We start from the raw sequence: 25,644 nt of genomic DNA, 5'->3' as shown, positions 1-25,644 counted from the left end.
ATGCTGTTCCCTGCCCCTGGAGGAGGGCTGGCAGCACCGACTTTGCCCTGTGATAATTCCATCTGACTCATCGGGTGTCCCGTAAGCACAGCCTTCACTTCCGTGCCCGCTCCTTCCTTCCCTGCTGCCTCTGCCATTGGAACCCAGCAGGAGGTTTCTGCCCCTTTGGGGTTTCAGCCCCAGTTGGGGTGGGGTTTGTTGTGTTTGTTGTTTGTTTGGTTTTTTTAACCATGTGTGGAGTCCCGAAAATAAGCCAATGGAAGTACAGCTCTCTGTAGCAAATTTGAGCCTGCTAATAATAGGTTTGCTTTTTTTAGCTGCCTTTCACAGACCTGTTGGATGTGTCCCGTTGACCCTCCAGGGTTTTCTAAACCAGAGGTTGGAAACTGCCATGGCAATGGATATCTGGATGAATCTGCAGGACACTGCCAAAAATTCTCAGCATAGCTGGCCTCTTTTGTTGCACTCCTTCAGATCAGATAAAGCTTTTTAGGCCTTGCAGGAGCCATTAGGAAAATACATATAAATTCTGATTTTTTCGTATTATCTGTGCTTTGGCAAGTTTTCACAAGCTTGTTAGATTTTGGTTGCATGGAAGTGTGGCAGGAGAAGCATAGGTAAAAACCCTTTTAGTTAGTAAACTCACCTCTTATGTCTCTTGCAAAGGAAGATTTAAATATGCAGTGTTTTAATCTATTCAGTTTTATGTGCAGAAAAAAATGAAATAAACTTAAAAACTAATTCTTCTGCAGTTTCTGTCTGTCTGGAGCTGACTGATTTTGTTTAAAAGGACATCTGTCCGGTGGATCTAGATTGCTTGCCTTAGCTGTCGTGAATATAGTAAGCCTAGTTATGTATGTCTGCTTCCTTTTCATGATAAAAAATTAACTTTAGTATTGTTTGTCAGCTCTCAAGGTACTCTGTGTGTCATAAAAGCTCTTTGGAAGTATTTCTTTAAAGTAAATTAAAAACCAAACTGAAAACCTATAAAAGGTCTGCCATCTGCCCTGATCTCTCTTCTTTTTATTGTTTTTTTTTTCCCTCAGTATTGTTTTCATGTAGTTGGCAGAACTTGAAATTCATGTAGTTCATATGACACAATGAAAATGTAACTTCTTCCCCGAGTTCAGTGTTAATGCACTTGTAATAGAGGAAATGGTTGCAATGCACACAGTAATGCTGTAGTTCTGCAAGTCATACCCATGTGCTTGACTTCACTAACGTGAATAATTACATGAAAATCAGCAGCTTCACAATGATGGTGGTTTTAAGCTTGCTGTAAGTTTTACATCAGAACCTCGGGTAGCTTTCAGGCACTTACTGGGTGAAGGCCCACATAATTTGTTTGTGCATTCTTAACAAATTCTTTGGCCGTCACAGGCAATTAAAAACCAGATTTTTTTTTTACGTGGCTTATAGCAGGTAAAAAGACAGTTTATATAGGGTGTAGTAGCATATTTTAAGTGTTCATTGTTGCGGGAAGTAGATTTTCATTTTTGTTTACATTTCTAACTTATGTATTACATGTTTTTTGATTGTTCCTGTATTGCCAAATGCCTTCCAGACAAAAAAAAAACAAGGAAAGGTCTTTGCTCTGTCATGTAATTAAGCTGAATTGATGTGTGTGTTGTCATCGTATCTCACATTTACCTAGTGGCCTCTCTTGTAGCCTGACACCAAGATTAAATCCTTAAGCCCTATGCCTACATTGTTTACATATTGTTTGCTCCAAAGCAGGAGGAGCTGACAAATTCCATCTGTATTATAAATTAAGTTCATATGCAGCATGACTGAAGGGCAAACCAGTTAGTGCAAGTTACTGCTTCCACCCTGCTACAACCTTTTTTTTTTTTGGTTGTTGTATTATTTATCTGAAAATACCAAACTGGATAGCATAAACCAAAACAGATGTTTGTATATATAAGAGCAAGGAATTAAAAAAACCCTCACTAACTGGGTCATGCAGGAGAGAAGCTGAGACTTTAAGCTCCTATAGCTTGACTCTTAAGATAATGAACACTAAAACACATATGTATTTCTCAAAACAGTCTATGGTGTTTATGTACTGATTAATTTTGTTGTCTAATGAGGCTTCTGAAGCGAGCATTAAATGGCAGAGTACACTAAATAACAAAATTTTCCTCCAGTCACAGTCAGGGGCCTGTGCTCTGTCCTCTTAACTCCCTGCAGAATTGAGTCTCCAGACTTTCAGACTGAGGGGGCCTCAAGGCTCCTTCCAGTTTCTCCTTAGACAGTAACACAGCAATAGATTTTTCTTAATTTTTTTTCCCAGTTTAGCTTAATAATGTATTTGAGAGAGAGCTGTAGAACTTTTATTGGAGTGAAACTACTTCCTGCACTTGCAAGAGAGATTAATTTTTATTTCACTGCTGAAGTGTGCTATTCAGGACTAAACCCACAGCTTAATCACTGTGTATTTGTTCAGCTTTCAGTCAGTCTTTGCTCATTCTGACCTTAAGGTGACTTGTCAAAGGGATTCCTTTCTTAAATAGGAGTTTGCTTTTCCTGTGACTGTTTGATTCCTTTGCTTTGGGATGCAAAACCTTAGGGGAGGAAAAAGTCTGGGCAAAAATCCTGAGTCTGTGTTCAGGGCTGTCCCAGCTTGTTACTGCACCTGATGTGTCACGTCTAAACTTTTGATTGGAAGTTGAACACCTAAGTTACAGTTTTCTTTCTTACTTTTTAGTGTAATGTGTTCTTGTCAACTGAATGCTGTTGTCAGGTGTGAGTCTTTAATTATGTCAGTTTTATTTTGAGCTGGCAAGCAAGCGTAGCAATTTTAATAAGATTATTAAACAACACAGTGAAGGTTAACCTGTTTCCTTGAGGGAGTGGAAGAACTAAGTCTTTGAAGTACTTGTTAAGTCTGTGTGAATGTTTGAATACATAGTTGTCCTTACAGCAGTTGTGAAAAACGGGAGAAAAGGTATGCAGGTACTAGTAGGTATAGATTTATCTGAACTTAGACTGCCATATTGTTTGGGTAATCACTATTTACAAAAATTACATAGCTTGTCTTCCTAAATATCAGAAATCACAAGGCTGAATTATACCTGTGGTTAAAATACAGAGTAATTACAATGTATTTTGTGAATTTTGTGAATGAGGAGTGGGTTTTTTGTTGTGGGCTTTTTTCTTGTTAAAGTAAATGACATTCCTCACAAGGACATTTTCATCTTGATATTTCTGTTCTGTGGGATGTGTGTATAAATACAAGACTGATATGCTTTAACATTAATTCACGTGACTTTCTTCAGATTCATAAACCACCTTAAACTTCCTTGGCAGCATACTAAATGTTCCAAGTGGAAAAATGAGAAAATACCTAACTCTCCTAGTTTATTTATATGAGTTGTGCTAGCAACAAATATTGTAAATTGTCTAGTTCATCTGCTTCTGTGCACCTAGGAGGTTTGTGCTCCTGGCTTTTGCTTCTCACTGTGGCCACAGCAGTTCCAGTACCTCTCTTTGTGTCACTCGCAGTCAGGTGCACAAAGCTCTGTGCTTGTATGTAATTAATCATCCTGCAAATTAATAACCTTATTCTTTGGCTCTGAAAGAATAATTGTCCTCTTATGAATTTGGTACAGCTGAAAAGTAAACTATCACCTCCTTCCCTGTTGAGATAGGGGAAGCAACATCTCCATTTAGGTTGGTGTTAGGGAGAGTAGAGCTTTCTTCTTGTACTTGGCAGAATTTAGCCATAAGATTTGGAGAAAGGTTTGAAGTCCTAGGGATTTCTGCAGTTCTCTCACTATGTTTTATGTGAAATATATCCATTTTTAAGCAATTAATGACAAAAATAGCTTTAGGGTGAACTTTCTTGGCTGAAAAAATAATTAGTGGTGAACATTTTCTCTGAATTTAAATGGCATAGTGAGCATTGTTGTTTTGCAAATCCATGAGAATAAGCTTTACATTTTGAAATAGCAGGAGGCTGATACCTTCCATCAGGGATCTGCAATTCAGTGTGTTTGGTAGTAGAATGACTGCAGCCATTTTTGTAGAAGGTGGATCTTAGAGGGTGGATCTTAGAGGGTGTAATGTTGTGAAGCATTTAAAGCACTGGGCAAATACTCGGAGTAGAAGTGTGTTTTGAAGAGGTTGCTGGGTGTGTAAAGAGCTGCTTTCAAAGTGTAACATTCCAGGTGTGCTCCAGCATTGAGTGGTGGATGGAGTGAGTGCAGATGGATTGATGCCTTGCCAAAGACTTAAAAGTACCCTCTCTGTTTTCTCTAATGCCTGCATTTGGTGGGAGTTGCACTGAAACACAATCCTGGCGCAAACCTGGAGCGTTACTGTTCCTGGTTCTGAGATGGCTCTTACTCTCTGGATAGACAAGGTGTCTGCAGAGCTGGAGAGGAGAGGACAGGGCAATGTCAGTGTTTGTCCTCTTGCTACAGTAGAGTGCAGTTGGCTGGAAAATGGGAAGCAAAACAAATGCCATTGAGGGATGGAGCAAAGGTGGTGGGAGAGGCATGGCAAAGCAGAAGACTTCCAAGGGATGTAAGGCCAGAGGAGGAGGTGAGAGTGGGAAAGAGCTGTTGTTGGGAAATAACATCCTCCAGCCAAGACCAGAAGTTCCTGTCAAGATATTGCCTGGGTTGCTTCTTAATCAGTTTGTGCATATCTGACTGTACTGCTGTTTGTTTTTGCACTTTTACCCCAAAGCTGGGAGTCAGTGGGTAAGGAGGAAGGAAGCCTCTCCCACTTGCTAAGTTTCCCAGTATGTGTAGGAAAGAACCTTCCCTTCCCCAGATATGAAACAGAAAAAAGGGGACCCTGCCAGCTGTGACAGGACTTTTCTCCCCTCACGTGACAGTGCTGAGTTCTTGCTTCAGTTCCTGTTGTAGCCACTCCTGTTGGCTCCTACCTGGTGACTTTTTCTTCATTAAAATGCCTGCTGCCTTCCACTTAGGGAGGTGGAGGTGGCGCACAGGTAGACCTAGTGTGTAATTAAGCACTCCTTAAAAGCACTTAGAGTCTTCTGAGTAAGGAGTGTTCCGATAAGCGCAAGAGTGTGGTTTCCCAATCCAATATTTTATGTTTGGTTTATTTACCTTTTTTGCTCTTTCATCTCACTTTCTGCAATTTTCCCATGCGATGACCGTGCCGTTATGTGAACAGAGGTCTGGATGTCTGGCAGAGCAGTGAGCACTGTTTCTGACTCTCTTTCAGATGCAAGTATGGACATAATAGCCTATGATGATTACTCCAGTCCACCGCTTCAGAGATATTGAAAGGACACCTGAATACCTCCAGCCAGAAAAGTGTGTTCCACCTCCTAGCCGCGCTTCCCTGGGAACAATGTGGTTTATTCGAGATGGCTGTGGTATTGCATGTGCTGTCGTTACCTGGATGCTGGTGTTCTATGCCGACTTTGTAGTCCTTCTTGTCATGCTAGTTCCATCGAGAGATTATGTTTATAGTGTCATCAATGGCACACTGTTCAACACCTTGGCTTTCCTCGCTTTGGCTTCACATTTTCGTGCTATGCTGACAGATCCAGTAAGTATCCACCTCTCTCTGTGTGTCTCGGAAAGAAACAGGCGGTGTTTTTCTTGTCTGCTAGATGTTGGGTAACTCAGTTGCTGAGTGAGTGGCAGATTTAAATAACTTTTGTGTGTCAGCCTGCTGAGTGAGGCTGCTGATGTGGTATGCTAATTTTTCGTCCCACTCAAGTCGGATGCAAAGTCGAGGACCCAGCGTTAGATTCCTGGTGTGTGAGCAGCTCCTCTTTCTGCACTGGGAAGGAGAGTTTCCCTCCGATGCTGTTTTCTCCCCAGTGGCAGATCTCGTGTTTGTGGCTTGTTGTGTCTTGACAAACAGGAAAGCTGGAAAAGCTGGTTTTGGTTGTCTGCCTTGGCAAGTATTGCTTCAGCAGAATAGACCAGAATATGTGTTGTTTTGAAAAGCTGTGTTACCATCTCTCATTCTACTGATTTTGTTGAGTGTATTGGACAATGCTGAAATAAGTATGGTCTGAGCATGAGATGGCAGTTCTTAGGCAAGTTGGGGAGCATCAGAGTTGTGAGATCTCTTTGTATGTATCCTTAGGACATTGCTTTGAGAGATGAGATCTCCTACTCTCTCGTCTTTCAGTTTGTGACAAGGTAAAGTTTAGCACCATGATGCTAATTCTGAATGGCCTGTGACGGTTTATTTTCCTTAATAACCTCTGGACAGTAGACTCAGTTCAAAACCCCATCTCCACTAGTTAGTGGAAGGAAAGACCAGCATAGACTTCTCCTTCCTCACAAATGTTCTTGCTGCTGTTGGGAGTGGTGGTGTGCCTCTGATAACTCTGTCCCTTCCAAATGTTATTGCCCCCTTGAAACCTTGTTAGGTGATGTTGACACTTCAGTACAATTGTTGTTTCTTATACTGTAGCTCTTCCAGAAGCCCCAGCACTGCAGAAATGGTTTGATTTGGGGTATTCTCACAATTTGTGGTAAAGACTGTTGAATTGCATGCTACTGCTGCTGGGCAGAAGTGTAAGCAGTACTTCAGCCTCTGAAACTTCTGATCACTGGACTCGGGAATGGAGGGTTGCAGCAGTTTGTTAGATAGTTTGTATCCTAGGGGTGGCTGTTAATTATTGTATGTTGTGTGATTTTTGTGCTTAGGGACCTTCAGGTGGCTGGAATTATTTTGCAGAGTTAGCAGCAGCTCTTGTGAAACAAAAGCTGTATTTTGAAATGGGCTAGTTGGAGCAGTGTTGGAGAAGCAGATACAATTTCTTTTGAGAGTAATTGGGAAAAGATATGTTAATTCCTTGTGTGAGGTGGGATTTATGTATGTGGATGGAGAGCCAGTGGGATTTTGTTTCATTTTTATAATGAGGAATTCAGCTAAATAAAATGCAGTAAGGAAGACACAGAGAAGAGGTGCACTAACATCTGGCAGTGAGTCTGGGATTATGGAACCTTCCAGGACATGGGGAACCAGGGGCATATGTAGGATGAGAATGAAACAAAAAGCACTGCTGAGGCAAACAAGAAGAATTCTTATTATAAATAAATTAACAACTCAGTTCTTCACAATTGAGAGCGGGTGTCCTGCATTTCAGTGGATCCTTCTAAAAACTTCTTCCAGTGGATCCTTGCTAAAAACATTCCTAAAGTTTGAGCTGTGCTGCATACTGAAGAGAGAGAACATGAGTTGCAGCAATTTTGTGGAAATTGGTTTTGGTAATTTTTAAATTAGTCAGGCTTGTCGGGGAGTTTTTGTGGGGAAAAGCCCCCAAAGATTGTTTTACAAAGTCTCATACTACTGGTTTAATGTGCAGTTCTCTCATTCATGTATCACTTCTGTTTATTGCTGTTAGGAGGTTGTATAGATGTATTGAAAGGAGACTCTTCCATCAGAAATCTATTGAAATATTGCAGCTCTGTTTTTATTTCAATTTAAAAACCCTTAAATTCACAGAAGTAAATTGTGCCAGTGTACTAGCAGTGTTTTCATACACCATCTTTCATGGTGCTCTTTTTTTTTAGCAGGGGGAGTTTCTTTGGTTTCTTTGTTGTTTTGTTGGTTTTTTGGGGTTTTTTTTGTGAGCAAGTTTTTGTCCCTATAAAAACTGTAAACTCATGAACTTGGGCTCCTGTAGCAGCAATATGTTATGTATTTAAAGATATACTTTGAATTGGAAATTGCACAGCTAAGAATTTTTTACCTGGTCTTATTCAGGTGTGACAATTCGTAGTGTTCATTGTTTGAATGTTAACCCCCAATTTAAATAGCAAATACGCAATAAAAGCATAACTATAAATGCATGAGTTATTTACCAGCAACTCTTAATGTACACAATAATACTTCAGAAGAAGCTGCTTCTACTGGCATAAAACATCTGCAGTTTTCTGTGTGTTAGGAAACACTGACATGATAAATTTGTTTATGTGAAAAGAGGGATGAGGATTCTTAAATATGTCAAGGTTACTGTAGGACTACAAAAGACTAATTGCTTAAGTGGAATTTAATTGATGTTTAAAAAAAAAAACAACAAAAGTCCCGCCAAAATTATATGTAAGTATGTGGTTCCATATTTTAAGACCACATTTAAATTTCTTTTCTGAATCTTCTTGCTGTTCTTAAAACTCTGTTCTGTTGATCTTAGGGAAACTTTTATTTCTTTTTCTTTCTGCCCCTCCCTTAGTTTTAAGTCATCCTGTTGTTCTTAGCAGCCATAAAGTGTGCAAGTTAATCTCCTGGTTTGTTTTCTTTTCCTGCAGGGTGCTGTACCCAAAGGTAATGCCACAAAAGAGTTCATCGAGAGTTTACAGCTAAAGCCAGGACAGGTGGTTTACAAGTGCCCAAAGTGTTGTAGCATCAAACCCGACAGAGCACATCACTGCAGGTAAAGTCTGTTCTGAGGAGAGCTGTCTCATCAACACCTCAAGAATTACTCACCAGTGTACCTTGTTATTGCAGTCTGACACTGGAGTGGGTCACTTGAGGGATTGGCATGCAAAATCTGTTGCCAATAGCACCAGACACATTTAAGCTTCTCACAAGAAATCTCATACCTTTCTGACAAATTTTCACGTATAGGAGGCCAGGGCTACTTTGTGCAAAGTGAGAAACACTTGCAGTTTTTGAGTGCTGCCTTGGTTCCAGACTTCTAACTGACATTCCATAAATTTTCATGTAAACATGACTTGAAAAGAGACATTCTATACCAAAATGCATAGAAATCCATAAAGCGTCTCCCAAAGGGTCTGTGTCTTTTCCATTTTTGTTTTTATTCACAAACCCATTTGTCAAACTATGTATTCTATTTAGAAGTGTTATTTAAGTTAAAACTGAAGTGCAGGTAATTGTATATGTATTTTTAAGAGTTCAGACTTCCACATTTCCATTGAGTGCTGTGACTTTGTTTTTGTGCTGTGTGATAGATCAGTATGCCTACTGATCTGTCATGTCCTTTCTTTTTCTGGTAGGATAAACTTCCTGGAAGACAGTAACTGGTAGTGAGCTTTTTAGTACTAAAGGCAGTGAGCAAAAAAATAACTACTTCCTAAAATTCTCTTCTGCTTTTAAAGCAAGCGAACCTGCTTTCCAGTAAGTAGTTAATAAGTTTGCACTGGTGTCACTTCCTTACCTACTCAAAAACCAATACATACACAGAGAGAGCTCACATCTGGGCTAGTGCTGATTCATGCAGTGGTCTTGTGGGGAGGGAAATATGTGCTAATGAGCTGAGCAAACTTGTCCTGCTGTTTACTTTTTTTATATTTGTTTTCAGAGCTTCAGTTTGCAGATGCTTTTATTTTTTGTTGGTTTTCCTTATTTTTTAAATTTTAATGAAAATCGGGAGTCGGTTGTTCAGCAGGAGCAATGTGGTCATGCCAATCACTTATTAATGCTACTGTAAAATCTCCTCTGACAGCTTTTCAATTATGAATGAAACTTCACATCTAAAATGCTGTCTTGATGATGACTCACAGTGTAGGTAAATGAAAAGGACTCTGGATAAAGACAAAACCTTGTCACTGTGGTCCTTTTTTCTGTCCTTTAAGATAAGGTTTTAGACATTAAGATTTGGGAAGGTGATCCACTCACCACTGATGCTATTGAGAATCTTCAGTCACACAATTTTTTTTTGTGGCCTAGGAGATTTATTAGACTTTAAGACACCAAGGTTGAGTGTATGCATCAGCAGGAGATCCTGCTAGCTGTATGCCAGAGGGACCAGGGTGTTTTTGATGGATGTGCTATTTAGTGAGTCCCCTGTGCCCACTAAACTAGTCCTGCCAGCATTTGGAACCCGGGTGGTTGAATGGGGGAAGTGTCTGACTATGGGCAATCCCTGCTCCCTGTAGTGTTTAGTTGTGGTTTCTGTGTTTCCTTTTCCACCAGCTAGCTTCCTGTTCTGCCTGTCATCCAACTGTTTTTGGTATGTGTACATGGAATAAAACTCCCCTCCCAGTCTCCTCTCGTGCCTCTTTGCCTCTTTCACATCTGTGCTGTGGCTGCTTCAGGTGTCCCTCTGGGGAAGTAGCAGCACTTGGAGGGTTGCTTGGGTACTCCCCTCTCCCAGAGCCCAAGGGAAGTGTGTGCACACCTGCACACAGGGAGGCATCCTCCTCCTTCACCATCTTCCTCACCTTACCCCTTCCTTTTTTTAATCACAATGAGAGATATTTGTCTTACAAAGTACATTAGCTGGCAGATAAATTGCTTTTACTGTGCCTGCTGATTTTAGACGCCATGTAGCTCCAAATAATTTTAAGCTGCTTGCTCTGGCAAAAGATGGCTTTTTCTTGTTTCCCACTGGACATGGGACTGACAGATAGTATGGTACCCATGTTTGCCTGAGGAGAAGGAGCTCCTGATGTGCTTGCCTGGACTTTCATTTAGGATCAAGCCTATAGCAACTCATTTGTTTTTCAGGCATAGCCCATATCCTTGGGGATTATCCCCTTCCACCAATTAAAGTGAGTGAAAGGCTGTTCTGACAGAGATGTTCTATTATTTATCATACATGCTGATAAGAACATATTTATGTTTTCATTTGCGTTTCCCTTAAGTTTGGATGTTGAGGTTTATTATTTATATTGAGGTCAAGATGCTTTTTGTTATAAGAAGAAAAATAATTTAGCAGAGCACTTAGTCCTTTCTGTTTATTTGCTGCCAGAATTGTTCTGGAATGGCTCTTTCCTTTCTGGGTCTATTGTTTGTTTGCTTTGGGGTTTTGTGTTTTTTCATATTTGATTTCTGTGCTTGTTTGTACAATGTGGTATCAGGAGACTGACTGGCTTTCGTCTCCTATCATATGAGAAAGCAGCAGAGAAAAAGACTTCCTTTATTATGTGTGTTGGAGCAGTCACTGACTAAGCAAGAGAATGATGTTCAGAGTAATATATAAAGTAATAATGTTTTAATTATTTGACTTCCAGCCACAATTTGCACATTGGCAAGAATTTGAATTTTGATTTCATTAGTCTGGTTTTGTGAGGTACTTTAACATCTAATTTCACCTTGAATGTCTATTGTGGTACCATCTTCCTGACTGACTGCCACAGCTATTTTCTGCTTGATGTCAAGAATCTTTCCTAATGCCTTATTTGATTTCAAGTTCCTGCTACCAGCAAATAAACCTGGGCAAATAAACCTGAGTCTGTTGTTAGCAACTCCAAGAAGTATCTTTATTCATTACTACCTTTTGTATATTTGTGATTTATGTTTAGTTTTAATCTGTGGACATTTTTACAGGCCAAATAGATTAAAATTAAAAAAAAATCACAGATTTGTTTTTCCATCTGTCTGAATGTATTGTTCAAACCATATTTTGGAAAGAACCATTGGTGTGTGGCATTAATTTTTGCAATGGTGGTTTGGTATTGTATGATTCATTTTGAACAGGCTTAGTCAAGTAAGCAAACCACAAATATAAATATAGTGGCAAGTAAATTCTTTTATGTTCAGATTTCACCTTTGGTTCTTTAGCTGAAATTCTTTGTCCCCCAAACCCCTGTAAAATCCTGTGTTCTTGGAATGAAAAGTGCTGTTAATGAAGACCTGTGTTCTTTCAGTGTTTGCAAGAGGTGCATTCGGAAAATGGACCATCACTGCCCGTGGGTCAATAACTGTGTGGGAGAGAATAACCAGAAGTACTTTGTACTGTTTACAGTAAGTATCTTGCAGGTGATGCTTGAGGTTGTCCAGTGGGAAGTGCTGAAATGTAGTGCAGAGTCTGTGAAGCAGCTCCCAGGGCTGGTGTTCTCTTCCCTTGTCTTTTGGAAGAACTTTATGGGGACCTGCTGCAGGCTTCTGTTTCACTAATTAGGAAACACCTCCCTCCCCACCATCCATCCACAGCAACAGGAAGAGGCATCACAGGAAGCATTTGTCAGGGGTTTTTGAGATTTGTATTGGTGGTTGTTCAGCACCTATTTTGTAATGTGGGTAGTGTATTGTGGTGCTGAGCTCTTTGAGGGAGAGGCTATCCTTTTACATCAAACACTGGCTGGTAGGATCCCAGGCCATATATAGGGTTCCTAAACATTATGGTTGTACAAGTATCTGTGTGGGATCATGTAATAAGAGCTGTTGCCACATCTCAAAGAAGGAGTGGGAAGTCTGCACCCCCTTGGATAAGAATTATCCACCTTTTAATTGCAAGTGGTTTATTTTTGTACTTGAAAACCACGGAGGTGCTTGACTTTTTGTACTATATCTGTAGCATCATGAGTAAGGAAACAGGAGTAAAAACTTGAACAGTGGATATTTCTGGAAGGTTTGAAAAGTGTTTCATCAAAGTGAACTGCAAATATCCCGTGGGAGTAGTGTGAACATTACAAGGCTGAGTCTCAGTGATGCTCTGTTTTATTAATAAATCTTCTGAGACATCTGTAGGTTTGAGGAAGTGTGTTTTCATATTACCAAGCAGAAAGGAGGAGATTTTCAGTTAAATGACAGGCCTAATGTTCTATGGTGGGGTTTGCAAGGATGTGAATTACAGAACAAAATGAATCCTATTTCTTTCCTATGAGCAAACAGGGTTTTTTTTTTTAACCTTGAGAAGTGAGCTAGGTGTTCTAGTCCTCTCAAAAGGATTTCAGTTACTATTAGAACTTGATATCCACTTTCTAGCAGACTGTATTTAAGACTTAATCTTGTTGAGAGAAACAAAATAAGGGTTGCTGGTTTTATTCTTGGATATTCTTTTTGACACATGAGCAAGTGAAAGAACAGCAGCATGCTCGACTTGCAAGGAAAACCAGAATTCTCCCCTATTGCTTTTTACTGCTTCTAGAGGTGTTTCTTGTTACAAAACCTTTCTCACTTCTGCTATATGCTTATCTTTGTCAGAATTTGTAGGTTCAGAAGAGTAATTTTTTTACCCCTGTCTTAGTAAATTGTAGTCTAGGTGTAACATTGCATGTAGCTTTTATTCTAACTTTTTGTTACATACAGTTTTTATTACAAAGCTGAGACCTGGTTTAAGCCAAAAATTAATAAGTACGAAGTATTAAAGCCTGAAAGAAAATTTCTATGCCACTGTCTGCCTCAGAGAAAGTACTTCTTAAAAAAAAATTTCCTGAACCTCATACTGGAAAACAAAGTGCATTTTCTGGTTAAAAGAAAATGGCTGTTGTTTCTTTGGGAAACTCTAGTGCTGTCAAGAGCAAGGATGTAGGCTTTGACAACAGAGTACCTTGATCAGTGTTACTGTTCTCTGAAAGTTGTGCAGTGCTGAGGTGAGGTAGGGGCAGTGAGCTGTGTGGAAGGCCACTCTGGGACACAGCAGGCTGGGTTGTTTTGAATCCAGCTGCTCTTGGATTCAGCATCTGCCTCGATTGCTTAGAGCTGTTCATAAGGAGAGAAGGAGTCTGTAATTGTGGCATTTGCCAGCTTCACAGTGCTTTTTCAGGGGAGGTGGGAGAGCTTGATAGTTTTTGGAGTTGTTTTGTGGTTTGGTCTTATTTTGAGCTCTTAGCACTGTGCTTTTAAATAAAGTGTTGGGAAGATAAGGCATTTTGGTCTTTGAACTCACTTGGTCCCTGTATTACATCCTTTATTTTTCAGATGTATATAGCACTGATTTCCCTGCATGCCCTAATCATGGTGGGATTTCACTTCTTGTACTGCTTTGAAGAAGACTGGACAAGTGAGTATAAACAAAATACCTTATTAAAATAACAGATTATCCTTTGAATAGGAACTTAGAATGCAGTTGGCTTATTTCAGAAGAATGCTATCAGCGTTCTGCTATGCTATCACTATTTTGTTTTGGTCTTTTTAATGATGATTCCTGGGACTTCATAATTCTTTTTGAGCTGCTGGAATCTCTGTCCTGAAAAGTCCTCTTTTAACTTACACCTGATAGTGCCTAGGAAAAAGCTGATATGTAAAGACACCTAAGGGGTACGTGTGCAATAACCTGTTGACATGAACACAGCACTAATTTCCTGAATGCTAGCAAAAGATAAGAAGAATGTGTATGCTTTTTTTAAAAGGGTACTGTGAATCATTCTTGCAAGACTGCCAGGAAAACATGCTGCTCTTATCCAAAAATCCACCCTTACAAGAACAAACAATTCTTTTCCTCAGAAAAACATAAACCCTGCAAACCAAAACCAGAGCCCAAACAGCTCAAAAAAGTGAAACCAAAAACTTCAGCATTCAGTCTGAAGTAGTCAGTGAGTACATTTTCACAGAGTTGGTTTATGTATGTTCCTAAAACCACAAATGGATATGGGAAACCCTCAATGTAATGCTGAGTTGAACAGCAAGGTATCAAAGAACGTGTGTGCACATGTATGTACTGCCTGTGAGTCTTTTTGGAAAAGGAGGAGGGTTTTTTCCCTTGGAATTTCAGTAGTAGTCTCAATATCATGACTGGTTTTAGATCATAGTACTGCAGAGGATACACATATGAATTGAATTTGAAAAGGTTGTTCTGCACTTCAAAACTTTGTAAAACAGCTGCCAGCAGTCACTGAGAACATCTGCATTTGACTGCAGTGGCCAGGGCAATAAAGGAAGGATACATTAAAAGAGATTTCCCTTATGTCCTTTCTCAGAGCCTCTTCCTGTGGGGAAAGTACTTCCCTACCTGTCCCAGGTTTAGGTGGCAGAACAAAGCTGTTAGGAGAGATGGATGTGCTGTTCCAGCTGCCTTGTGTTTGTGCAGATTGTGTTAGTTCCTGATTATCTGTTTAAGCCTAAGATCTCATTAGAAAAATACAAGCTTTTGGTGAGAGTCTTAGATTTTGGAAAAATGTGGAGATGTTCTGGCACTTACAGCACTCAACTGATACTTTGCAGCACTCAACTATGACTTTGGCCCTATAACATTACTTTCTTCTGCTCCTCCTTTCTAATTACCTTCTTGGGTTTCTTTTTTCAGCTCTTGCTTGAGATTGCACTATTGAGTATGAGGAAGAATAGGAACTTGGTTTAATCTGACCTTCTTTTAATTACGGCTTAGAACAGTTACGAAAGGAAGCGCACCCCTGGTTTTGTATTGGTGCTACATATGCTCATGTCCTGACTGCCAACTTGAGATTTTTAATGGACTTATCACTGTGGAGAATCTGTTAAGGCTAAGATTTAAGAGAGAACCTCCATGCAAAATGGAGGAGAATGGCATCCTAGTTGGTGTGCTGGGGAAACACCAAAGTGGAAAAGAAAGTCGCAGTCTTGAAGTGTTGCAGGGATTTTGGTGGGCTTTTTCACTTTTTTTGAAATTTGTGGGAGTGATCATTTTATGGTTGAATGTCAGAGCTTCTCTGTGTGTCTTTCTGGAAATGTTGTTCATATAATTAATTGATAGTTTGGGTATGGGAAATTCATGGCTTAGTGGGAGTTTTGCAGCAGCTGCATTACTTGGTGTCTACTTTTCCAACTCCATTGTTTTGTCTCCACAGAATGTAGTTCCTTCTCTCCACCAACTACAGTGATTCTACTCATCCTCTTGTGTTTTGAAGCTCTCCTATTTCTCATCTTCACCTCAGTTATGTTTGGGACCCAAGTACACTCCATCTGCACTGATGAAACGGTGGGTGTCTCACTCTCTCCTTTGCCCTGTCTCTCTCACATTTATAGAAACAGTGACTACAGGGCTACAAGGTTTTGCCTCATGGCACAGGGAGACCCATGTACCCTCTGAGGAGAGATCCAGTGTAATAAAGCTGAGCTAGCACAGTGCTGGATGGTGCTCTCTGAGGGTTCCTGTGGGACACAGTATCCTATGTGTTGGCTGGGGTGCTGTGTTGCCATAGCTCCCATGAGGTAGGCATAGGTAGCTGGGGTTACTCTGTAGAGAGTGTTTGTCCCTGTGGATTGCAGAACCTTTCTCCTTTAATGAATTGCTTTTACATCAGTATTGTCTGAAATTCAGCTGTGTGTCCTGGTTGTCACTGTTCACAGATTTATGTGCTGGAAAGGCTGGAAAGCCAAGATGAGAAGTTGGGGGAGGAACACACACACCCACATGCACACACCCACATGCACACACACCTTTTAGGCTAGAAGATTTTCCAGCCTTAGCTACCTGTTCAGCAGTTCAAAAACTCCTGCCAGAAACCAGAAGGAAAAAGAAAAGGGAGTGGAGTAGGCTCATGGAAACTGCTGGATACAGTCTGCTGCAAATCCACCAAGCCATCTCTGATTTGAAGATGGCATAGTAAAGATTATATAGTAATATTCCAGTCCTAAATCCATGTATTGGCCCACTTCTGGAAAGATGGAGCTGGTGACTCCTGGGGGTGTTCCCACACTTGTGAATACTTGCACTCTTCACCAAGCATGCTCAGGTATTTGAATTAACCAGAGTGGCTGGAGAGAAGTGATAGTCTTAAAAGAGGGGCAGCTCTTCTTTCCTTCCCTGCCTTCTTTAGGTTTCTTTCCCCTTGTTTGCCCATGGCCAGTTGAAGCTGGAGTAGATGTTTTTGCTGCTGTCAGAGAGCTGTGACTGGCATTATATGCTGTACAAGCCCATTGTTCTGAGCCTTTGTTTGCAGTGCTTTCCTTAATGCTTGGCTTCTGCAAGAGGCTGATGTTCCACCTGTGTGTGTTCAGAGGAAGACTTCACTGTGCTTTCTGATGGGGAGAGCACCAGGAAGAAGTGCAGAGTGGGACAGATCCTGCTGAGCTTGTGTTCAGCAGTAAGTGTGTGAATTAGCAATGCTGCCTGTGAAATCATCATTTGAATTTCTCTATCTTTGGAACCTGTCAAGAATTTTTAGAAACTGCTTCCTACAGCTGGGCACCCAGATAAGCCTCCAGATTTTCCCTTCCAGTGCAGTTCTGGGGACTCGTAGATGTTAAAGGAACAATGCCACATTCTAAAATAAAGGAATGAAGTATGGTCTCCCCCATTGGGTTGTGGGTTTTTACTTTTGGGTGTTTTTTTAATATGTACCAGTAAGGATTCTGCTCTATGGAATGTCTCATTGTTTGTTTGCTAGCATTGAGCTAGCTGTATGCAAGCAATCTGTTTGGAGCAGAGGAATATTTCCAGGTGAAGTGCTCTTGGTGTGCTCTCTTGCAGTGTTCTAATTTGCATTTTAGAGACAGGGCCGTATGTTGCCCTTTTTTCACCTTTCTATTCCAGTCACTGGGAGATTTCATTCCTCAGTTTGACTATGCTGTCCTGCCAGGATGGTTCCTCTCTGCCTGAAGGGACCCAGAACCCTGGCATTTTGCTCTTGTCTCTGGAGGTGACATTCCCAGGGATCAGCACAGCTCCTGCAGCTGCCCATGTTGTGTCACCAGCGTCAGTGATTTGAGGCACACAGATGGATGGCAGTGATTACTGCGTAGCGTGGCAGACACATGCAGGTCAGGAGGAACCTTGCCTTGCAGAAGATGCAGAGTCAAGGAGCTGGGTGATCTGCCAGCTGCTGCTGCTGCCCATGGGAGAGTGATGCTGTCCAGTGACTGCTCTAACTTATTGGGCTTCTATAGCAAGCATAAATAGCTTTCCTGAAAGACCAAATTCATTTCCTGGGCTTCAGACACAATATGGGTTTTTATTTTCTTTTTAATGTTTAACTAGTGAATGTTTCAGCTGATTGCTTGATGGCTTATTTTTGTTCTGCCTCTAACCTTTACTAAACAATGCCAATGATTTCTTCAAATCAGTATCTTATTTAACCCTCTCTCCCTGCTGTCAGCCCATGCATGTTTTAGCAGTGATTCTAATGACACATGAAGAGGCACCAGGTAGACTCAGCTACACTGAGCCATGGGCACTTCCTGAACTTGCTTGGTGAATCTGAGAGCATTACAGAGATTATCTTTGGGTTTGTGGGGTTTTTGGGCCCTTTTTTTTGTTTTTGTCTGCAAGCTTGTAATGGTTTCTTCTAAAACTTTTCCATCTGGTTAGCACATAATGCATTCAGCCATTAAAGCACATACTTTTTGTTTGCTTTTAAGTGGTGGGGTTTTTTTATTGACATCAGAGGCAATTGGATGGCAGATCCTAAAATGGTTCTGAAGTATGTAGGTCTGAAGAGAATAGAAGCAATTTTATTTCCAAGGAGCAGTTTCTAGCTTTAGTATTTTTTAATATAAAACAGAGAGAAGAAAAGGAAAGGCAGTACAGATGCATTTGTATTTTCTTACTCTGTCTCTCGGATGAGGGGTAACTGAGAGGAGACCTTTCCCCGAATCCAGAGCTACAAAACCTGAGTATTTGACTGAAAATGTCATATTTCTGTTTTCAGGGAATAGAACAGTTGAAAAAGGAAGAGAGAAGATGGGCTAAAAAAACAAAATGGATGAACATGAAAGCAGTATTTGGCCATCCGTTCTCTATAGCATGGCTTAGCCCATTCGCAACACCAGACCAAGGAAAAGCAGACCCATACCAATATGTGGTCTGAGGAATTCCTGACCAGCATTTCCACTAAAATAGAAACATATTACAGCACTACTGTTACAAATTTTCCATGAATGTTTAAAACAAAAAGCAAAATGAACTTTTTTTATGTCTATTAAGTGGCTGATAATTGCAGAGGAAAAAAAAGCCCTGTGTTCCACCATTTTAGATAATTCTATATCTCTGGCTGAAACTGCTGCTTTTTTTTTTTTCTCTTTTCTTTTTTTTCCTTTCTTTTTTATCAAATTAACTTTACTGGCATTTGTTTCTCTTTGCTTTCTGTATGGCATAACTAATGTGAAGGGAATCCTCTCTTCTCTGTTATGGCCCACCTCTTCTGAGTAAATTCTCATGCTGTCTCCTGACTGTGATGAGCTCTGTGGATGACCTGTGAGTGCCAACAGCCCTACACAGACACCTTTGGACTTCCTGAAGGAGCACATTGCTCTTTCATAAGTGAACTTGAACAGGGAAGCAGATACTTCACGTACCAAAAGGTGCAAGACCAGAAGGCAGCACAGCAAGTGAGCCAGTTGACCTGGAGATCACAAACAGTTAAAGTACTTCAAAGTTGCCAAACCAATTCTCACTCCACCCTCCTTTTTCCTTCCAGCCACAGAACTGATTCCATCTTTTCTGGCATTATTTTATCTGTTCCCTCCCTTGTGTGCAGGAAATTGTTGCCCCTGTAGGATAACTGTGGCAGATTTAGAAGACTCTTTGGATTATTACATGCCTTACACTTCCAGGAAAGAAAGAAAGCTAATTTTCAAGTGTTTAGAATAGCAGAATCATGTTTTTTGATGTGTGTTTGTCTTGGTAAATGACTTGTTAGAGCAATGCCTGCTAAACAGTGTTAACGTGAAAAACTGACATGAATGCCCAGATTACTATAAAGACTAATATTGATGGGATGTGTAAATGTTCCAGGGTGGTTGATCTATATTGTTAGCTTTGCCCTGGTTTAGAGCTTTGTAAATCTTTTCTCCTGTTTATGCATACATGTGGATGTGTGTAAGCACACACACATATATGTGTAAGGGTTTGAAACTGGGAAATACTTATGGTAAGGAGCATGCATGCTGTTATGAACTGTTTGGTGATGAAAAGTGGGAGGGACAGAGTGCATTCCAAAAACGGGTAGAGTTATTAAACCATTAATAATCCCAACTGTTAATGTTAATTACAACATCTTGTGTTCAGGCAGGAATTTTATTTATATTTTTGATTCACAACTCCCATGGGCTCATTAAATGAATTGCAAACAGAGGAAATACACAAATCAGCTGCATCTGTGACTTCCAAGGAATCTTTTCTTTCCTTGGTTTAAAATATTTTTTGGAAACTGACCTGCTTAGACTGCTTCAAAGCCACGGGGGAAGGGAGGGAGATCAGGGAAGGAGAAATTTAATGGATGTCTCATTTTGGAAGTAATGTGAATGCTGCATCTTTTCAATCTGTTAATGCTTCCATATGGAAAACAAATGCAATAAAACTTTTCCAAAAACTTGTTTGCTGTTCTTTCTTTCTTTCTTTGTTCCAAATCTTGGGAAAAATCTGTAATGGTTTTCTGAACTTTCACTTCTGTATGCAAGCAGGCAGAAGCATATAAAATTTAATTAACTTATGTGTACAACTTCTAAGTTGAAAAGTGAGTTAATTGGTAATATACCGATCTGTTAATCAGTGGTTTATTTCAGCAGCTGGGAGAGGCTGTAACTCTGGTTTGAGTATGTGATGCTGTTTCTCAGAGAACACTCCCTTAATCCTTAAGCTGGGGCTTGGGCCGTGGTCAGTCCAGCCAGTGAGACGTGCAGGTGATAATTTGAACTGGCAGAGAATTTGGCCATAAAGCTGCCCTGATGCAAAATCAGAATATATTGAAGGGAGAGGCTTTAGTCACCTAGGCAATTAACTAATGAATGCATCTCTCTGTAGTTCACTGCTTCAAAAATTCTTTTGATTACAAATTCTACATTCCAGTTTGGACTTATTTTAATTACCCTTATTAGCTATGTGTTCTGGAGGAAGATTAATTACATTGTTCTGGCCTTTTGACCATTGTGGAAAAACATGTAACTACTGAGATTTTCTTGTTTCAAACCAGATGCAGACTGTTAAACAGTATTCTGTAGTACTTAGATTTTCAGTCAAACTCTGTGTTTTGTCTTTAAAATGAGGCACCATCGCAGAAATGCCACTCATGCCTGTCCTGTGTGTGGTGATAACCTGGGCCTTAAGATTTTCTTGTGCTGTATGACTTTGCTTGATGCAATTGGAATGGTACTAAAAGTAAGGCAGTATTAGTATGAGAAAGGCAGACTTACTGGTTTGCTGATGGAAAGTATTTTCTTGGTCAGGACTATGATTTCAGGTGCTGGTTCTGTTTTAGTGTGGCCAAGAGAAATTGAAGGACAAAATCAGAGTACTTCTGTTTTAAAAAACTAAGTAGTGCTCCATGCAGAAGTATGTGAAGGAACTGCTGTAAGAGAATTTCTGCCTTAATCATGATTTTCTAATGGCAATGCTTCCTGTGTCTTCTCCTTAACCATCAATTTGTCTCAGTGCTTGTCTTTTTTGTTTGCTCTTTCCTTTCACATCTTAAAAGTGCATTGAAAGAAGTTAATGCATTTCTTCTAACATTCAAGAGCTGTCCTGCAGATTGCTTCTGGGTCAGACCATGCAGCCCACCATCCTCCTCTGGCACTGGGCAGGAGCAGATACCAAGGGCAGTAATTGAAGAAATGGGTGTTATTCTACAGCATCACAGTGGTCACAGGTCAACTTGTCTAACTGTCCCCATGTTTGCAATGTTGTGCCTTTTACTTAAAGAGGAATGTCCAGTATCTTATATTTCTCAGTGTATGTCTTTTCAGTGTTGGTTCAAAATTATGTAATTTGAAACAGGGAGAAAGATGATGCCTTCTAAGCATTTTTTTTTAATTAAGTGGAATAGCTGCATGATGGGAAAGAGAAAGAGATGTTGGTTTAATTCAATACACAAAATTCTCACTTTGTAAATAATGGTGAGAGATTTATGTAAGTATATTTCTTACTAAAAACTTTAATTAAATAGTAGTTAAATGTCTTCATCAGCTGTGCATTCCTTCCCTCTCCCTTAGATTCTTTTTAAGGCATAACCTCATGCCCTACTGACCATGTGGCCAGCAGCCAAAATTAGATCTAGATACAATTATAAAACTTCTGTTTATTTTGAATACGTGCTGTGAAGGGATTAGTGAGGTCAGGCTGGGAGAGAGAAAGTATGCCCCTGGCTGTTCTGATGAACTACTCCCTAATTGGCATTAGCATAACCTCAGCCTGACCTTGCCTTGGTTAGCAGAGGCTGATAGGAGCAGGTGAGCAGTGTTTTTTGGGGGAAGGGAATGAGGGGTTGCTGCCCAGAAATGTTCCAAATTTGTATTCCCAGTCTAGATGGCAGCAGGGATTGAAGTGGATTACAGAAACGACTGAGGGCAGGGTTGAAGCTTGTGCTCTCAGGGAAGGGTTTAAATGCCTGATGTCTGTCTCTCCTCCTGCTCTGTGCTACTTGTTTTCCTTCTCTCCAGATGCTCACGCAGTTAGTGCTCCAGCCATGCTCCAGCCAGTTTGTTACTAACCCACGGGAAACAGCCAAAGGTGCTCTCCTGCTTTAGGCTGCCAGAGCTTCTGCCCCCTGCCTGCACAGCCGCTGGGTGCTGGAAATGCAGTATCCTGCAGGAAGAGCTCATGGTAGTGCTAGAGCACTTTGCCAAGGGTCTGCAGTGCGCAAACTCTGCTCCTCTCCACCTTGCCCAGCGGGGAGGTAAGGTCAGGCCCTGGCTGTGGCACACAAATTGTGCCATCCCGAGGCACCAGAGGCTGCAGGGGATTCTCCCTGGAGCACTTGGAATGGTACATTGCAAGCTTGGGAGCAGGGTGAGGTGCCACAGGCCTGTGTTTAGCATTCAAAGTCCTTCAGGGCCCGATTTTTTCCCAAATTACAGCCCTGAGGAATTCTGATTTGGTATTGCATCGTTCCTTTCTGCACGTTGACTGCTGGGTTTCTCTTCATTCAGCGTCAGAAATGGGGCATGAAAGAAGGAATGGAGTTCATAAAAGCTTTGCATGCAGCGCTTTGGTTTATGGTGTGCTTTCTCCTGGGTCTGCTCTGCTGACTCAGTGTTCCTGCAAACTGAGCTGCTGCTGCTGCTGTCTGATTTGCGAGGCTGGCAACTAGTGCAGCTGTGGTGCTGCTGAGCTGCTGTGTGTGTCCTTTCCCCTCGCTGCAAAGCTTTGAATGTTTTGTGTGTTGTCAAGAAAAATCTGTAGAATTAGAATGTGAGAAGCATACTGTTCTTCCAGCTCTTCTAAAACTGTTCTTTCTTACAGTTTTAACCCGATTTGCACTTTTTTTTCCCTTCCCTTGAGTTTCTCAAAACTTGGATCCCAGTATTCTTGCTTCTCTAAGAATAGACTTTCTGTGTGGTCACTTGTATATCATCACGAGTGGATCATACGAAGCTGCAGATCTGACTCCTCTCTTACCTGATACAGAAGATGGGCATAAAAAATCATGCCCTATTTCGCACAGTGATAGACTTTAAAAAATCATTAAGAAAATAAATTTTAGTTCCCTATTTCTATGTGGAGAAGACTATCGGGAAAAACATGTCCCTGCCCATATTTGATGGATTTGTTCTCTAAGTGCAATCAAAATGTTTGCTTTACTAAAAGTGACATTCTTGGAGGGAGAATTAATCAGAATATTGACTGACCAAGGCTCCAGTCCCATTTTGAAGCCTCCACAATATGCTGTACAGATTTTCTCAACTCCCAGCAGGTTGTCTGGCTTGCATTGTGATTTGTCTTTGACAATTTGGTAAATGGAAGTTGTGTTCTTAAATATTTGCTCTTAACTGGCACAGAGTGAACTTCTAGTGACTAGCCTAGGTGTGGCAGTGGTAAATTCCTGATTGCTGGGAAAAGGTGCAGTATTTTGGCTGTGTCTTAACTATTGCAAAAAAATGCCCAAACAAGGTGAAACTCTTAAGTTGTAACTGCATTTTGTCACTCCTTGGGAGGATTTGAAAAGCTGTGTGAGAAGAGGTCCATGTTTCCCAAAAGACTGGCTTTTCAGAAGTCATCCCTGTACCCTAAAAATCAACTGATTCCAAAATACATCAGCAAGATTCAGACTGCCCATGAATTAGATCTGGTGTCAGGGTTTTGCTGTTAAATGTGGCTATGAAACTCTCAGTAATGCAGAGTGTCTGTCTTCATAGTTCACTCAAACTGGAATAGCATCAACCTAGCTATAGGCAGGCAGTTCTGCATGTGCTACAGTGCTTGGTGCTCAAACACCTGCTGTGAGCATGACATGACCATAAACTCTTCTCTTCTTGCAGGGTATTGAGCGGCTCAAAAACCAAAAGCCAACGTGGGAGAAGATCAGCGGCTGGGAAGGAATGAAGCTGGCGTTTGGAGGTGCCTTCTCCCTGGGTTGGTTCAACCCTTTCTCAAACCTGAACTGCGAGAGCCCCGTGCCTGCTGAAGCAGCTCCTGCGTCTGAAATAATGACCCAAGAAGAAATCGAGCAGTTTCTGGCTCAAGATGTTGCCATCCAAATGTTGCGTGAATAAGCAAAGCATCCTTCTCCAGGAGAAACTTTCAGGTGTTCTTTTTAAAAAATAATTGCTTGTGCTGGAGATTTAAGGGTTGTTTGTTAACATACTTTCTGGTGCATTAAAAAATTCAGGAGTATTGGTCTGGAACAGACACGACAGCACTAGCAGAAGCAATGCAAATCTCCAGAGAGAGCTTCATAAGTGATGGGGTTCATAAGCTCCTTTCAGACCTGTGTCAGCTGCTTTATTGGTCTTTTCTTACATGGCATTTAAGGACAGTTTGTAATTGTCAGATAGATTGGCTCCAGTTCCCAGAAATGTGCCATCCTAGGGAGTCTGGCTAATCTTTTGCTCTTACAGCCCTTTGGAAGACTAAATGTGTGATGGCAAGATTAGCAAGCTCTGAAGGTTTTCTGGAAAATGCATCCTCTTTAGCCCATGCCATCCCTTGGCTCCTGCTTGTGGGTTATGAGTGTTGCTAATGCACTGGTCTTAGCAGAGGTGGGATGCAGGGCTACGGATGAGCTCACCCTGGGTGTGATTTCTTTGGGCTCTGAAATATCTCCAGGGGTTAATTTTTACCTTCTGTGCGTGTGAGAGTGCCCAGGACTGGTGGTGCTTGTCAGAGGTGGTGGTGGGCTTGTGATGGTGCTGGCAGGAGCATCGACCCATGGCCAGTGCAGCCAAGAAGGAGCAAGTGTTGGCTGGGATGCTGAGCTGCTGGTGCTGGTGGGGGGAAGCTTTTCCCCGGGGCTGTGGTTCATTGGCATGTAAGATGTGTGGAGTGGGAGCTGCCTGGCTGAGCTCTGCAGCCCAGGGAGCAGGGAAGCAGTCAAAGCCAGGTCCCAGGGCTCTTTTTGCAGTGAAAGAGGGTGATGTGAGCACCCTGTGATGGAGGTACTACCTCTCTCTGTCTGACTTGTCTAATTTAGATGTTTCTCTTTCCTTGGTAGCTAGAGTTGGTGGAGAATTTAATAGAGCCTCCTAATCTAACTGGGTCTAACATTGTACGTGCCATTGCTCCAGGTTTCCTCTCACTGATTTTGCAGCCAGTCCCTGGGGAATGCTGGTGACCCTGTAGAAGGAACACCCATCACTCAAAGAGGGCACCACTGCAGGAGGCAGTGGTTGCAGCAAAGTCCTGCAGAGGTGTTGCCAGCTGCTGCATTCAGATGCACTGCAAGCACTTGGCATCCTCCAGATGTCAGGCTAGTTTTAATTTAGACTGTTCTTCATTTGTGTTTTTCTTCCTCTTCTGTCATATCCCTTAGATTAATTGTCATTGAATTTGCAGGGGACTAGAAATATGCTACTGGTTTCCCCCCACAGAACATGCTTGCTTTTATCTCCCCCTCCCCTTAACCTGTACCAAAGATAACTGCTTCCTCTCAAATGGAAGAGAAAGGCGTTTTTGGGATGAAAGCATGGTATTGTGGAAGACCTATAGGAAGTTTTTATTATTTATAGGAGTAATATCAAATGGAATTTGTGCAAGATTTTTTTAATGTTTATTTTTAACCCCTCAGAAAGCATCTTTGTGTGCATTGATTGTGTGACATTCAGGGCTACTGTGGTGGGATGAGATTCTCTCCTGGACTTGTCCTCTGCCACAGCAGTCCTTTTATCTGGCAAAGTAGTGGAAACAAATAGAGTGCCTTGGCTGTTAAGAGCACAGCTTCACCAAAA

At 41.2% G+C, this 25,644-nt stretch overlaps 1 protein-coding gene across 5 annotated transcripts in view; it reads left to right on the top strand.

Annotated features, from left to right (window-relative positions):
* The window catches only part of ZDHHC3 (zDHHC palmitoyltransferase 3), a 33,288-nt gene extending 9,254 nt beyond the window's left edge, over nucleotides 1-24,034 (top strand). For 4 of the 5 annotated variants that reach the window (XM_014266267.3, XM_074540126.1, XM_074540137.1 and 1 more), the window contains exons 2-7: nucleotides 5,200-5,529; nucleotides 8,253-8,377; nucleotides 11,556-11,652; nucleotides 13,552-13,633; nucleotides 15,396-15,526; nucleotides 23,740-24,034. In XM_014266267.3, coding sequence (XP_014121742.1) covers nucleotides 5,224-5,529; nucleotides 8,253-8,377; nucleotides 11,556-11,652; nucleotides 13,552-13,633; nucleotides 15,396-15,526; nucleotides 23,740-23,973 — 975 coding nt within the window. In that variant the 5' untranslated portion in view covers nucleotides 5,200-5,223 and the 3' untranslated portion in view covers nucleotides 23,974-24,034. Of the gene's footprint in view, nucleotides 1-5,199; nucleotides 5,530-8,252; nucleotides 8,378-11,555; nucleotides 11,653-13,551; nucleotides 13,634-15,395; nucleotides 15,527-18,197; nucleotides 19,856-23,739 lie in introns of those variants that run through there. The other variant, XM_074540163.1, reaches the window with a different exon arrangement.
* The last annotated feature ends 1,610 nt before the right edge of the window (nucleotides 24,035-25,644 follow it).

Source organism: Zonotrichia albicollis, chromosome 1 (genome assembly GCF_047830755.1).
Source record: "Zonotrichia albicollis isolate bZonAlb1 chromosome 1, bZonAlb1.hap1, whole genome shotgun sequence".
Lineage (NCBI taxonomy): Eukaryota > Metazoa > Chordata > Aves > Passeriformes > Passerellidae > Zonotrichia > Zonotrichia albicollis.
The sequence above is the reverse complement of the archived record's forward strand: the minus strand, read 5'-3'. Positions and strand labels throughout refer to the sequence as shown.